Source organism: Quercus robur, chromosome 9 (assembly GCF_932294415.1).
Source record: "Quercus robur chromosome 9, dhQueRobu3.1, whole genome shotgun sequence".
In the NCBI taxonomy this organism is placed as follows: Eukaryota; Viridiplantae; Streptophyta; class Magnoliopsida; order Fagales; family Fagaceae; genus Quercus; species Quercus robur.
Genome location: NC_065542.1, coordinates 18,946,597 through 18,959,462, shown reverse-complemented (window position 1 = coordinate 18,959,462; position 12,866 = coordinate 18,946,597). Strand labels below are relative to the sequence as shown.

The window sequence follows — 12,866 nt, the reverse complement described above, 5'->3', positions numbered from 1 at the left end:
CACGATTGAATTGGTCGAACTTGTCTGTCCGGTCCAATTTTTAAAACTGATAAATATAAACTTATAGCTCACATAGTAAATAATACTTGATTGATAAAAAATTTGACATTTGTATTAAGAGGTTAAAGAACATGTAATTCAACACTTAAAAGTATGTTTGGTAAATGGTTTTGCCCCTTATTTTCTGTTTTCAAAAACAATTTTTCTATTTTTGAGACTAAAAAACTTGTTTGAAAATCCAAAATGGACAGAAAATAAAAACTGTTCTCAAAACTCAATTTAGAAAGAAAACTGAAAACATGCAAAATGCTGTTTTTAATTTCTAATTTTCAAAAGTCAATGAAAACACGCATTTAATTTAATGAATCTATCTCATTTAATGAGTTAGCATTAGAATTCAACACTTAAAAGTATGTTTGGTAAATGGTTTTGCCCCTTATTTTCTGTTTTCAAAAACAATTTTTCTATTTTTGAGACTAAAAAACTTGTTTGAAAATCCAAAATGGACAGAAAATAAAAACTGTTCTCAAAACTCAATTTAGAAAGAAAACTGAAAACATGCAAAATGCTGTTTTTAATTTCTAATTTTCAAAAGTCAATGAAAACACGCATTTAATTTAATGAATCTATCTCATTTAATGAGTTAGCATTAGAATTCAAATCCTAGTAACAACATATTTTAGTATTTTCTTTTTTTTTTTTCTTCAAAAAATTATCTTTTTAATTTCAACTAACCAAACATATTTTTGATTTCAAAAATACAAGAAAATTGTTTTTCTTTATATTCCCAAAAACAAGTTTTTGAAAATATAAAACAAAAACTGTTACCAAAATAACCTTAGATTTTTAATATATGTAGTAATATTTATTTTATTAAATAGGGTTGTAGCCTTAGGCTACAACTACAACTAATTTTGTAGCTAAACTTTATCCTAAATTAAACCGCACTTCAGATCATAAACCAAATTACTAGAATTCAACCATGTAATCTGTCGAGATTTAATTGGGGGCTTCAAAAGAGGTTAATTTAATTCATTTTGAAACTCGCTAGTCCATGTGAATTACAAAGGTGAAACGTTTTTAGATTTCTAAAAACGTGAGTTTGGATAGGTCGCTAAGGCATCTATGATTTCATCTAAAACCGAGTATTTTCCACTTAAAATTGTGGGCCAAACGGACCCTAAATATAAAATTGGAGCAATACTAGAGTGACAAATGTCCTTGACAACATTCCAGAAGATCAATCGGGTAGCTTATGTCATGGGTGGCTCTCTCTTTTTCTTCATTGAGTCAAAATCTTTTGAATTTTCTGTTGAAGAAGGGGGTACTTTTTTCTTATTGCGTATCTTTGAGAGAGGCAGAGATTCTCTCCGATCAGTGTTCTTGGGCAAAGAGAGTGCTAAGAGACTGTTCTCTATAATGGAGAATTTTATTTACTTTTGAGTCCCCTGGACACTTTACTCGTACTGTTAGAGAGGGCGAGACGGTGTTTATTCTACAATCAGGTTCCAATCCTCATGGTTCTTTTCTTATGATTTCTGAACTTTTACATGGTCGTTGGAAAGGTTTCTTAGTAATTCCGGAAGGAAGAATGGGCAATGGTTAGAGAGGTTTTGTTTGGCATTTGAAGAAGGTTTTAGCTCCGGGGAATCTTGCCATTAATCTGCCCCCAAAACTCCTACCTGGGTCTAAATTTCAAGCCTCCAAATCCTTTGCAGCAGCAGTGGTGCAAGGTCGTCAGAGTGAGCCCAAAGCTCACAGGTTGGCAGCAGAGGAGCTTCCTCAGACCCAGGATTCTCACGACAAAGTAAATCCTCAACATTTAATGTTGGACTCTCGAAATCCTAACATAGCAAATCTAGGTTCTCAGACCCAGGATTCTCGCGAGAGCTGCCTTGGGAAGGAGAAAGCTCTGATCAGGACGCAGCTCTCTCCTGTCTCCTCTGATGGGACTAAAGGTGAGGTGCAATTAGATCTTTATTTTAGACTGGTTCGTGGGCCTCTTGGTACGTGGGAGATCAGTTGGTCCAAAGTCACTGAGGTGGACTCCTCACTTAGCCAACCCTCTAACCCAAAACCCATTGATTCCTTTAAGCCCAAACATCCTACAGTTGGCCGACACTCAACCCCTAAGCCATTTCAAGCCTCAAACCCAAAGCCCACTCAAACCAGAGCCTTCGGGTGGCCTAATACTAAACCCAAAGCCCTTCCAGCCTCTAACCCAAAGCCCAATATTAAACCCATTTATAAATGGAAGCCCAAACCCCACCGGCCCTCTTTGACTCAATACCTGACCCACCCATACTCCTCGCAAACCCCTCCCACTCACCCTTTCTCTTTGGCACCTTCATTTATGGGTAGCGAGATGTCCGACGCTGTGCCTTCTCTGACCCACATGGATCCGACATGCACCGAAAAGCTTCTCTCAGTGCTCGACAACTCCAAGGCCTCTGTCACAGAGTCTTTGTCCTCCAATGCTTCCTTGAATGAATCCTTGTGCTCCGATGATGATGTGGATTTGCAACATAACATCCAATAGATCATTCATCAGCACACAAACGATGTTATCAAGAAATGGGGGAATTCCAAGCAGTGGGTTCTCGAATTACGAGATGGGAAGAGGGTGGCAGTCCCAATTCAAATTTCTTTACCTCCGGGAGATGACGTTGTCGGAGTGGACGACTTAAACCAATTAGCGATAATTCCGGGGAAGGCTTCGGAATCTAAGGAGCTTAATTCTGAGTCGGAAAAAGGGATTGATGTGATTATGGAGGATTGGTCTTCAGATTTTTGCTCCGAGGATGCCTCTCAATTCATTGATTCTTCGCCACCTCTCAATGTCGATCCTCTAGCTTTCTCTTTGCCTTTGGGTGCCACGGATATTTCTGATCAGCCAACAACTCTGGTAGTAGAAACTTTGTTGGGTAAGGGCAGTTACTCGGAATGGTTTCAAGATAAATTCAGTGGCTTTGATGATTTTCTTGGGACTTCCCTTAAAGGTTTAGAAGAGCCAGCAACCAAATTCCTGTTGGCTGTTGAAACTGAGATACAGCAGAGGGCTATTAAGGATAAAACTGACAAAGCCGAGAAGAGCTTAGGGAGGAAAGGAATAAGGGAATTAAGGGGTTTATTTAACTCTATCAATTATGGTTCCGCGTCTTCAAGACGCTCTAGTTATGGTAAGGACAAGGCTCATATTGTTTCCCAATGAATTTGAAGATTATATCCTGGAATGTTAGAGGTTTGAATGACAAGGAAAAACGGCTCAAGATTCGCAATTTTTTACGCTCTTGGAGGGCTGATATTGTTTGTTTGCAAGAGACAAAATTGGAATGGGTTACTAGAGGTCTAGTTAGAAGCATATGGAGTTGTCCCTTCATTGATTGGTTATATTTGGGCTCTGAGGGTGCTTCCGGTGGTATCCTTCTCATGTGGGATAGAAGGGTGGTGGAAAAGTTAGAGGAAGCAGTGGGGAATTTTTCGATTTCGTGTAGGTTCAAAAATGTTAGTGATCATTTTGAGTGGGCCTTCACTGGTATCTATGGTCCAAATTTGAACAGGAATCGTCAATTTATGTGGGAAGAGCTGGCAGGCTTAATCAATCATCAATTTATGTGGGAAGAGCTGGCAGGCTTAATCAGTTGGTGGAATTTGCCTTGGTGTTTGGGAGGTGATTTTAATGTCATCCGCTTTCCATCGGAGAGACTAGGGGCGGGAAGATTCTCTCGTTGCATGTATGATTTCTCGGATTTTATTTCTCTTCATGGGCTTATGGATAATCCTTTAGAGGGAGGTCTTTTCTCTTGGTCTAACTCCACCTCTGCCTCTAGAATTGATCGGTTTCTCTTCTCTCCGGCTCTAGTAGATCACTTCACTCACTTCTCCCAAAAAAGGCTTCCTGGAGTGTTATCCGATCACTTCCCTATTCTTTTGGAGAGTGGGAGTCATCAAAGAGGGCGAATTCCTTTTCGTTTTGAGAATATGTGGTTGAAGGCGGAAGGGTTCTTAGATAAGGTGAAGTCGTGGTGGGAGAATTACCATTTTCAAGGGACCCCTAGTTACATTCTTGCCAAGAAGTTGACTGCTCTAAAATCGGACCTAAAGAAGTGGAACGAGTCAGATTTCGGCAATATCACAGTAAAGAAGCAGCAGCTATGGAGTAAGTTGAATGCTTTAGATGTAAAAGAGGACTTTCAACCCTTATCTGAAGAGGAAAAATTGGATCAAGCTTCCTTTCGCGCTGATCTTGAGAAGGCTGCCTTGCTTGAGGAGATTAGTTGGAGGCAAAAGTCCAAAGTGTTATTTTTAAAGGAGGGCGACTCCAATACGAGATTTTTTCACAGGATGGCTAATTCTAATAGAAGAAATAATTGTATTGAAACCCTTATGATTGATGGGGCTGTGACTACCAACCAGGATAGGATCGTTGACCATGTTGAACAATTCTTTATGAACCTATACTCTGAGCAGCAAGTGCAGCACCCTTTCCCGGATGTATTGGATTTCCCATGTATTTCTGGGGACAATGTGGATTGGTTAGTGAAACCTTTCGAGGATTCTGAGGTTTTAGAAGTCATCAAGGAGTTTAATGGGGATAAATCTCTTGGGCCTGACGGTTATTCGATGGCTTTCTTTCAAGCTTGCTGGGGGATTCTCAAAACAGACATCATGGCTGTGTTCCACCACTTCCATGTCACTGGCCAGTTTGAAAAAAGCTTGAATGCAACCTTCATTGCTCTCATTCCTAAAAAAGCTGCAGCAGTGGAAATAAAAGACTTTCGGCCCATTAGCCTTATTGGGGGGGGGGGGGGGGGTTTATAAAATTCTTGCTAAAGTTTTGGCTTCTCGTCTTCACTTAGTTTTAGGCGAGATCATCTTTGCTCCTCAGAATGCCTTTATTCTTAATAGGCAAATTCTCGATTCTATTATTATTGCTAATGAATGTCTTGATAGTAGATTGAAGTCTGGTCAGCCAGGGTTGTTATGCAAACTGGACATTGAGAAGGCCTTTGATCATGTGAACTGGGGTTTTCTTACTCTCTTGCTTGAGCGTTGTGGTTTTCTTGATAAGTGGAGGCGATGGATCTCTTTTTGTTTATCTACTGTTCGTTTTTCTATCCTTATTAATGGTACTCCCCATGGGTTCTTTGGAAGTTCTAGGGGGTTGCGGCAAGGTGATCATTTGTCCCCCTTATTATTTGTTTTGGTTATGGAGGCAGTCATTAGAATGTTGGATAAGGCTGTCCATGAAGGCCGTTTGTCAGGTTTTAATGCAGGTGCTTCTGCTGGTAGATCTTTGATGGTTTCTCATCTCTTTTTCGCTGATGATACTCTAATTTTTTGTGATGCTAATATTGATCAAATGCTGATTCTCCGTATGGTGCTCATTTGGTTTGAGGCTGTCTGGTCTGAAGGTCAATTTGGGTAAGTCTGAACTGGTGGCTGTGGGGGTTGTTCATAACATGGATCTTTTGGTGGCTGTCTTAGGCTGCAAACAAGGGTCTCTCCCAATGAAATATTTGGGTCTTCCTTTGGGGGAAAAATTTAAAGACAAGTCTATTTGGAATCCAATTCTTGAGAAGATGGAAAGAAAATTAGCAGGCTGGAAAAAATTATATTTATCCAAGGGAGGTAGAGTCACTTTAATTAAAAGCACTCTCTCTAACTTTCCTACTTATTTTCTCTCTTTATTCCCTATTCTTGCCTCTGTGGCCAACCGTATTGCTAGACTTCAGCGGGACTTTCTGTGGGGTGGCCTAGGAGATGAGCCCAAATTTCATCTGGTTGATTGGTCTACGATGTGTACCCCGCTTTCTTCAGGTGGTTTAGAGATTAGGAACCTGAGAACTTTCAATATAGCTCTTTTAGGGAAATGGCTTTGGAGATTTGGGCAAGAAATGGATGCTCTTTGGCGTCGAGTGATAGAGGTAAAGTATGGTTGTGATTGGGGTGGTTGGTGTTCTAGCTCTTCCTCTGGTCCTTATGGTGTCAATTTGTGGAAAAATATTAGCAGGGGGTGGCACTCTTTATCTCAGTTTATTATGTATGATATTAGAGATGGTTCAAAAGTGCAGTTTTGGCTAGATTGTTGGTGTGGGACTTCTTCTCTCGCAGTCCGCTATCCCGAATTATATAGGATTAGTTGTAGCAAAGAGGCAAGTGTGGCGGATCTAATGAGGTACTCCAATGGAGTCCTCCATTAGGAGATTCAGTTTTGTAGGGAGGTGCATAATCATGAATTGGAAGCTTTCAGGAGCTTCATCAATTCCATTTATAGCACTCCTGTAAGGGGAATCGAGGAGGATAAGAGATATTGGCTGCCTTGTAAGAGTAGGGGGTTCACGGTTAGTACATACTACCATCTTCTTGTTGGCCATAGTGAGCAATTTTTCCTTTGGAAAAGCATTTGGAAGTAGAAGATCCCCTCTAGAGTGGCTTTTTTTGTTTGGACTACAGCCTTAGGGAAATGTTTGACTATTGACAATCTAAGGAAAAGAAAGGTTTGCATTATGGATTGGTGTGTAACAGTGAAAGTGTTGACCATCTTTTCCTTCATTGCCCGGTTGCTTCGGAGTTATGGGATATGGTTTTTGGTTTATTTGGAGTGTGTTGGGTCATGCCTTTGTCTGTTATTGGGCTCTTTGCCTGCTGGCAAGGTCGCTTTGGTCGCCACCGCAATGGAGTTATTTGGAAGGTCGTTCCTCTTTGTTTGATGTGGTGTATTTGGAAGGAGAGGAATAGTAGATGCTTTGAAGACATTGAGCGTGCTATGCCTAACCTCAAGCTTCTTTTCATCTGAACTTTACTTGACTAGCTCTCTATGTGGAGAAACCAACCTTTTTCTATTTTGGATTTACTTGACTTTTGTAATTTTCATTCTTGACTTGTTCAACCCTGTATACTCCCTATGTGCTTGGGTGTCTCTTTTTTATTATCAATGAATTCTTATTACTTATCAACAAAAATAAAAAATAAAAAGTATAGAAACTACACAATATGAAAGAATAGCCAAAACTTGGGTTATAAGTGTTCAAACTCAAAGAAAACTGTGCTTTGAACATGGGGAACGACAATGACCAACTCATATTTGGAGTAATTTTTGATCTGCTAACACTAAACCAATCACATAGACAACTAAATGTTTCATTAAAAAGATTTGAGGAGGAGAAGAAGAAAATGCCATAGATTTTCACCAAACTGTACTATTGGGGTGGAGTTATGGTATACAAATTACCAATATTATGGCTTCATGACAGTATAAGATGGATCCATTTAGATAGTCCGTTCTAGTCCCAAGATATAAAAGGAGATGACCCCTTTGTATTGATGAAGGCACTATTACATCTGTACATTGGATAGGATGGACAAGACATAAGGAATTACTAGAAGACCTACTTGAATGACGCCAGAGGCAACTGCTATGACCTCCTCTGTAAAGATAACTCACAGTTCAGTGCTCAGCCATTAAAGCTGAGTTATCACCATTAGAGTAAGTAATGAGATTGTTGTTTGCATGAATGGCAGGTCCACAGTCTGAATCATTAGCTTCACCTTCGACCTAATCAAAGAATAAAAATGCCAAAAACAAAGGACATTAAAATTACCGGGACTATGAAGTGTTTGTTTGGCTAGCTTATTTTTTGCCAATTTATTTTATTATTCAACTTTTTTTGCTACTATTCACGAGTCTCGCTACACTTTTTGGTACTATTTATGGATCTTACTATACTATTTCAACTAACATTTACCTTTATTTACAGTACTTTTAGCAAAAAAATTTCAGTTTCAGCAAAATAAACAGATCCCAAACAGACCCGAAACGAATGTAAACAGAATAATACCTAAAGCATGATATTAATACACTAGTCATATAAGTATTACCTGCTCAGCCGTGGCCATAGAATGATCCTGAGTTTTCTTGGAGAGATCCCTCAATGTACCCTGCAGAGTTCAATTTGACAAAAAAGTTGGATAATACTGAATGCAGTAAAGATGGAGATGCACAAAGAAGTCTTTAATTAAAGTATGTGCTGAACAGATCAGTGGCATATAATTTGATGGTAGAATAATCAGTGGAGAGCACGAAGAACAAGAGCAGCCAGAAATCTTAAGAGTAACCGTGCAAATAGTATAAGGCCAGATATTATTTGATAAATCTCCAGTAATCCATGAGTTATTGCAAACATCTCGACTAATGAGTTAAGGCTGGAGAAGGACTTAATCCAACTAATTCACGATGGGTTCTCCACACAAACACATAGAAACTGGGGATGCCCTTGTGGAGAACCAGACCTTGAAAAAGATGCAAAGTAGATATAAGGGTACATTTCTTACAATAGAATGTCTTTAATTCCTTTGCACATAATTATATTGAACACTAGTTCATTTATTTTAATTACAACACCATGATTAAACTATGAACACAGGCAAACACATTGCCAGATCACAATCACCTCTTTATTGAGTCGGTGAAGAAAAAAAACATTAAACATAAGGTATGGAACTTCTGTAGATAATTTTCCCTCAACCATATTTTTTTTGATAAATGTAGGTAATTTGCCCTCAACTATTAGTATTTATTTTGGAACTTCTAAGTTCTAATATTTCTTCCTCTCCAAAAAAACAGCTCTAACATTTCAAAAATATCTGACAATAACTACCTTTTCCAAAAAAGATTAACAAATCACAATTTTTGCAACTATTAGTCCTTTTCTTGAATTGCTTACCATTTTTTTTTTTTTTTTTAGTAAACAATAATTCTTATTAGAACACACACGAAAATAGTAATACTAGTGTTTTAAACCGGGTTTATAATATATTACATAACCAGAATACAACTACAAAAGAACCTCACCTTTGTAATTGTAGACTGAGGTTATAAACAATGGACACTAGACACACACAATTAATGTGGGATAAACATCCTTTTTTTTTTTTAAGTAAATAGTAATATTTATTAGACCACACAAAAAAATAGTAATACTGTTTTAAACCGAATTTATAATACATTACATAACCAGAATACAACTACAAAAGGGCCTAACTTTTGTAGTTGTAGACTGGAGTTATAAACAGCGAACACTAGACACACATGACCAATATGACCAATGTGGGATAAACATCCCTATTATTTTTATTTTTTTTGAAGTAAACAATAATACTTATTAGAACACACACAAAAATAGTAATACTAGTGTTTTAAACCGGGTTTATAATACATTACATAACTAGAGTACAACTACAAAAGGGCCTACCATTTGTCAATGAATCCTATAATTTGACGCATAAGTGCAACAAATAAACTGTTTACATAGCAACCAACATGTAAGATGTGATATGTATCACTGTACCAATGAAGCCAAGAATGAATATCGTTTTTCAAACACAACTTTTTTCACAACTAGCTGAATGGTAAGGTGCCAATGGTGAACAATCTCTTTCACATAAGCCCATCACTAACACCATTTTTCCCCCACCACTCACAACTAGCCACCTCAGCAAGTTATTAAGAAATTGTGAAATTACTAAAAATAAGTGGTGTTAGTATTTATTCTTTTAAACAGCCATCCCAAGAAGCAATGGAATCGAACTTTTCATACATTTTCTTTTAAAAGGCATTGAAGATAATAAGGCTTCAAAATATTCAAGGAATACTAACCCTGTTTGCCCAAAAAAGTCCACAGGCATTGCAAAGAGACCTTGGACCAGATGGCCCCCGCCGCATCATTGGGGTGGCCTTTGAACTTATGCCACAGTGTGTACATCTAGACAAGCATGCAGAACACAAATAGTAAAGATGTAGCAATATTAAGGTGTAAATACACATTAGAAGTCTGATACAATAAACATATAATACAACTCACATGAAAACAGAAAAAGAAATATAATTTAGGCTACCTATACTTTCAGTTCCTGCAATAAAGCAGAGGTTTTAATTTGGTCCCTAAATTTTAAAAAATGGCAAATTTTGTCCTTGAGAATCTCCATTGTAAGCAATTTAGTCCTGTCAAATTGATGCCATCACAGAAATGGATGACATGTATCATTCCAATGTTTTCTCACATCATCAATTTTTGTAACTACTTTGTTAGTTATATTAATGGAAGAACTAAATTGCTAAAAATTAAAAAATTTTAGAGTCAAAATTGGAACTTACTAAAATCTAGGGAATACATTGGAGCATAAACATATTTCAAGGGCCAAAGTTTAGTTTAGCCTATAAGTTAAGAAGTTTGGAAAAGGAAAAGTACATCCAACAGTGAGATTAAAAGCGTTCAGGATTGAACTCACGAGGTTTCTGGTGGACTATCATCTTGCCCTGACTCCTGGACACCCCAATCATAAGCTCCGTCAGACTTTCTAGCAGAAGTAAATTGACCCTTATTACGCTGCATCCTGGTGCAGTAAAACATATATTCTCAGAAACAGAAAAGGAATGAATGGCCACATCGAGTGTCACAATAATAACAACCGACAAAAGAATAATGCAAACCATCAATAAATGACAAGCAGTGGAAAAAAATGCTTTTGTTCCCTATCATATTCTATTTCAAAGATGGCTGATGCAACCAGCTGTGGAAAGTGCAAACTTTAATGTATATCTGAAATTCTGTATTGCATAGCAAGGATCAAAGTCAATTCAGACAGCCAAAAGTATACAAATAATCATTTGCAAAAGTGACCTTATGTATATAAGTTAAAATTATTTGTAAGAATGATGCAATAGACAGCTAGATTAGGGTAAAAAGGCCCTGCACCCTCCAGAAACCTTCATGGCCTAGGTAAAAAGTATTTGTGGTGGTTGTTGAAATTGGGGTTCCCAATGCTTCTCCATGCCCAACGAGATCAGGTTAAGTTCCGAATTAGTGGATGCTTCCAAAGGGAGCGGTGATGCCGAATTAGTGGATGCTTCCAAAGGGAGCGGTGATGCCACGTGTAAAAAGGAAGAGACTCATAGAGTGGCAGAGGCAAATAGAGCTTTTGCACATTTTCGTTAATCCATGAACAAGACCTATATGGACACATAGACCCATGGGTCATTGCAAGGAGTGGACAGGGGGAGTAAGTTACAACCCATGGGTAGAACTCACCCTTGAAAACTGGCTTACAAGGGGAGGGTGCCCAAGAGCTTATAAACACATGGCTAAGCTTACACTAAACCAATGTGGGACACTAGGATCATAACATACCCATGGGTCATTGCAAGGAGTGGACGGGGGGAGTAAGTTACAACTCATGGGTAGAACTCACCCTTGAAAACTGGCTTACAAGGGGAGGGTACCCAAGAGCTTATAAACACATGGTTAAGCTTACACTTAACCAATGTGGGACACTAGAATCATAACAGAGTGACAGCCCATTCTCACCCTTTCATAGGAATAAAATTCTACATGTGGTAAACTACAATGCTGGCTCAATAGGGGGGATTCGGGGTACTATGCCTAGGGGTAACTCACTCTCTTGGTCCCATTACTCTGTAATCAAAGGGGATTGCTAAAAATAGAATGCAAACAGTGGACTATTCAGGAAGGGTAAATAAAATTTATCTAGTGAGCATAGCGTATAGGATAAACTAGCGAGTATGGTAAACTAAAAATGGTCTATTAAGACTGGATTTAATTAATATCAATGCAAGGAATTGTTTCAAAACTGACCCTAATTGAATTTCATTTGATTGATAGATAGACTTGCCCTACTGAAAAGATACAGTTTAAGCATGGAATGAATTAATTTTCTGCTTAAAAAAATTGGTGGCTACACCAATGGCCTTTAGGTTGATCGGACTTCCAAATCCATCATAAGAATAGCATGGTGGGTGAGGTCAAGTCCAATGAGGTGTGGAGTTGTTTCAACTACAGCAACAAAGCCTTAGTCCCAAACAGTTTAAAGAAAGGGAAAAAAATGTGGCTACCTGGAATGCTATCCTCAATGACATCAGTGCTTACAGTGAAACATGAATGCTAACTTGATAGATAGCTCAATTTGAAGTCAAAAGGCTATAATGAATTAAATGTAAGTTATTCCTTTTGCTTTAGTAGGCAATTGTGCATGACAAATTATGTTTAATATCTTCAAGTTCTCAATTGCTTTTCCATACATTTTTTTTTTTTTTTTGATAAGTAATAAGGATTTATTGATAATGAAAAGAGAGAGACACCCAAGTACACAGGAAGTATACAGGGGTGTACATATCAAATACAAAAATTACACAAATCAAGAAAATCCAAAAAAGAAGAAAAATGATGGTTTCTTCATACAGAGAACCAGTCCAATAAGGTTCTAAAAAAAAGAAGCTTGAGATCAGGCATAGAATGCTCATTGTCTTCAAAACACCTACTATTTCTTTCCTTCCAAATACACCACATCAAACAATCAAACAATGAGGAACAACCATCCATATATCTCCATTGCGATGGCAACCAAATCGACCTTGCCAACAAGCAAAAAGCTCAACAACAGACATTGGCATAACCCAACAAACTCCAAATAAACCAAAAACCATATCCCAAAACTCCAGAGCAGCCGGACAATGAAGGAATTGATGGTCAATGGTTTTACTGTTACACTTGCACATATAACACCAATCCAAAATGCAAACCTTTCTTTTCCTTAAATTGTCAATTGTTAGACATTTCCCCAAGGCAGCGGTCCAAACAAAGAAAGCCACTCTAGAGGGAATCTTCTGCTTCCAAATGCTTTTCCAAGGGAAAATCTGATCACTGTGGCCAACTAGAAGATGGTAGTACACAGTAACCGTAAACCCCTTACTCTTACAAGGAAGCCAACATCCCTTGTCCTCCCCAATCCCCCTTACAGGAATGCTATAAATGGGTAAGTTGAGGATTTGATGTTAAATAAGCACGTAG

The 12,866-nt window shown here is 38.1% G+C and overlaps 1 protein-coding gene across 2 annotated transcripts in view; it reads right to left on the bottom strand.

Moving 5' to 3' along the window:
• Positions 1-12,866, bottom strand: part of LOC126698329 (GATA transcription factor 25) — a 71,421-nt gene that overhangs the window by 55,486 nt on the left and 3,069 nt on the right. The window contains exons 4-7 of one of the 2 annotated variants that reach the window (XM_050395478.1): positions 10,291-10,395; positions 9,659-9,764; positions 7,882-7,941; positions 7,128-7,558 (exon numbers count right to left, since the gene is read on the bottom strand). In XM_050395478.1, the coding sequence (XP_050251435.1) occupies positions 7,451-7,558; positions 7,882-7,941; positions 9,659-9,764; positions 10,291-10,395 (379 nt within the window). In that variant the 3' untranslated portion in view covers positions 7,128-7,450. Of the gene's footprint in view, positions 1-7,127; positions 7,559-7,881; positions 7,942-9,658; positions 9,765-10,290; positions 10,396-12,866 lie in introns of those variants that run through there. The other variant, XM_050395479.1, reaches the window with a different exon arrangement.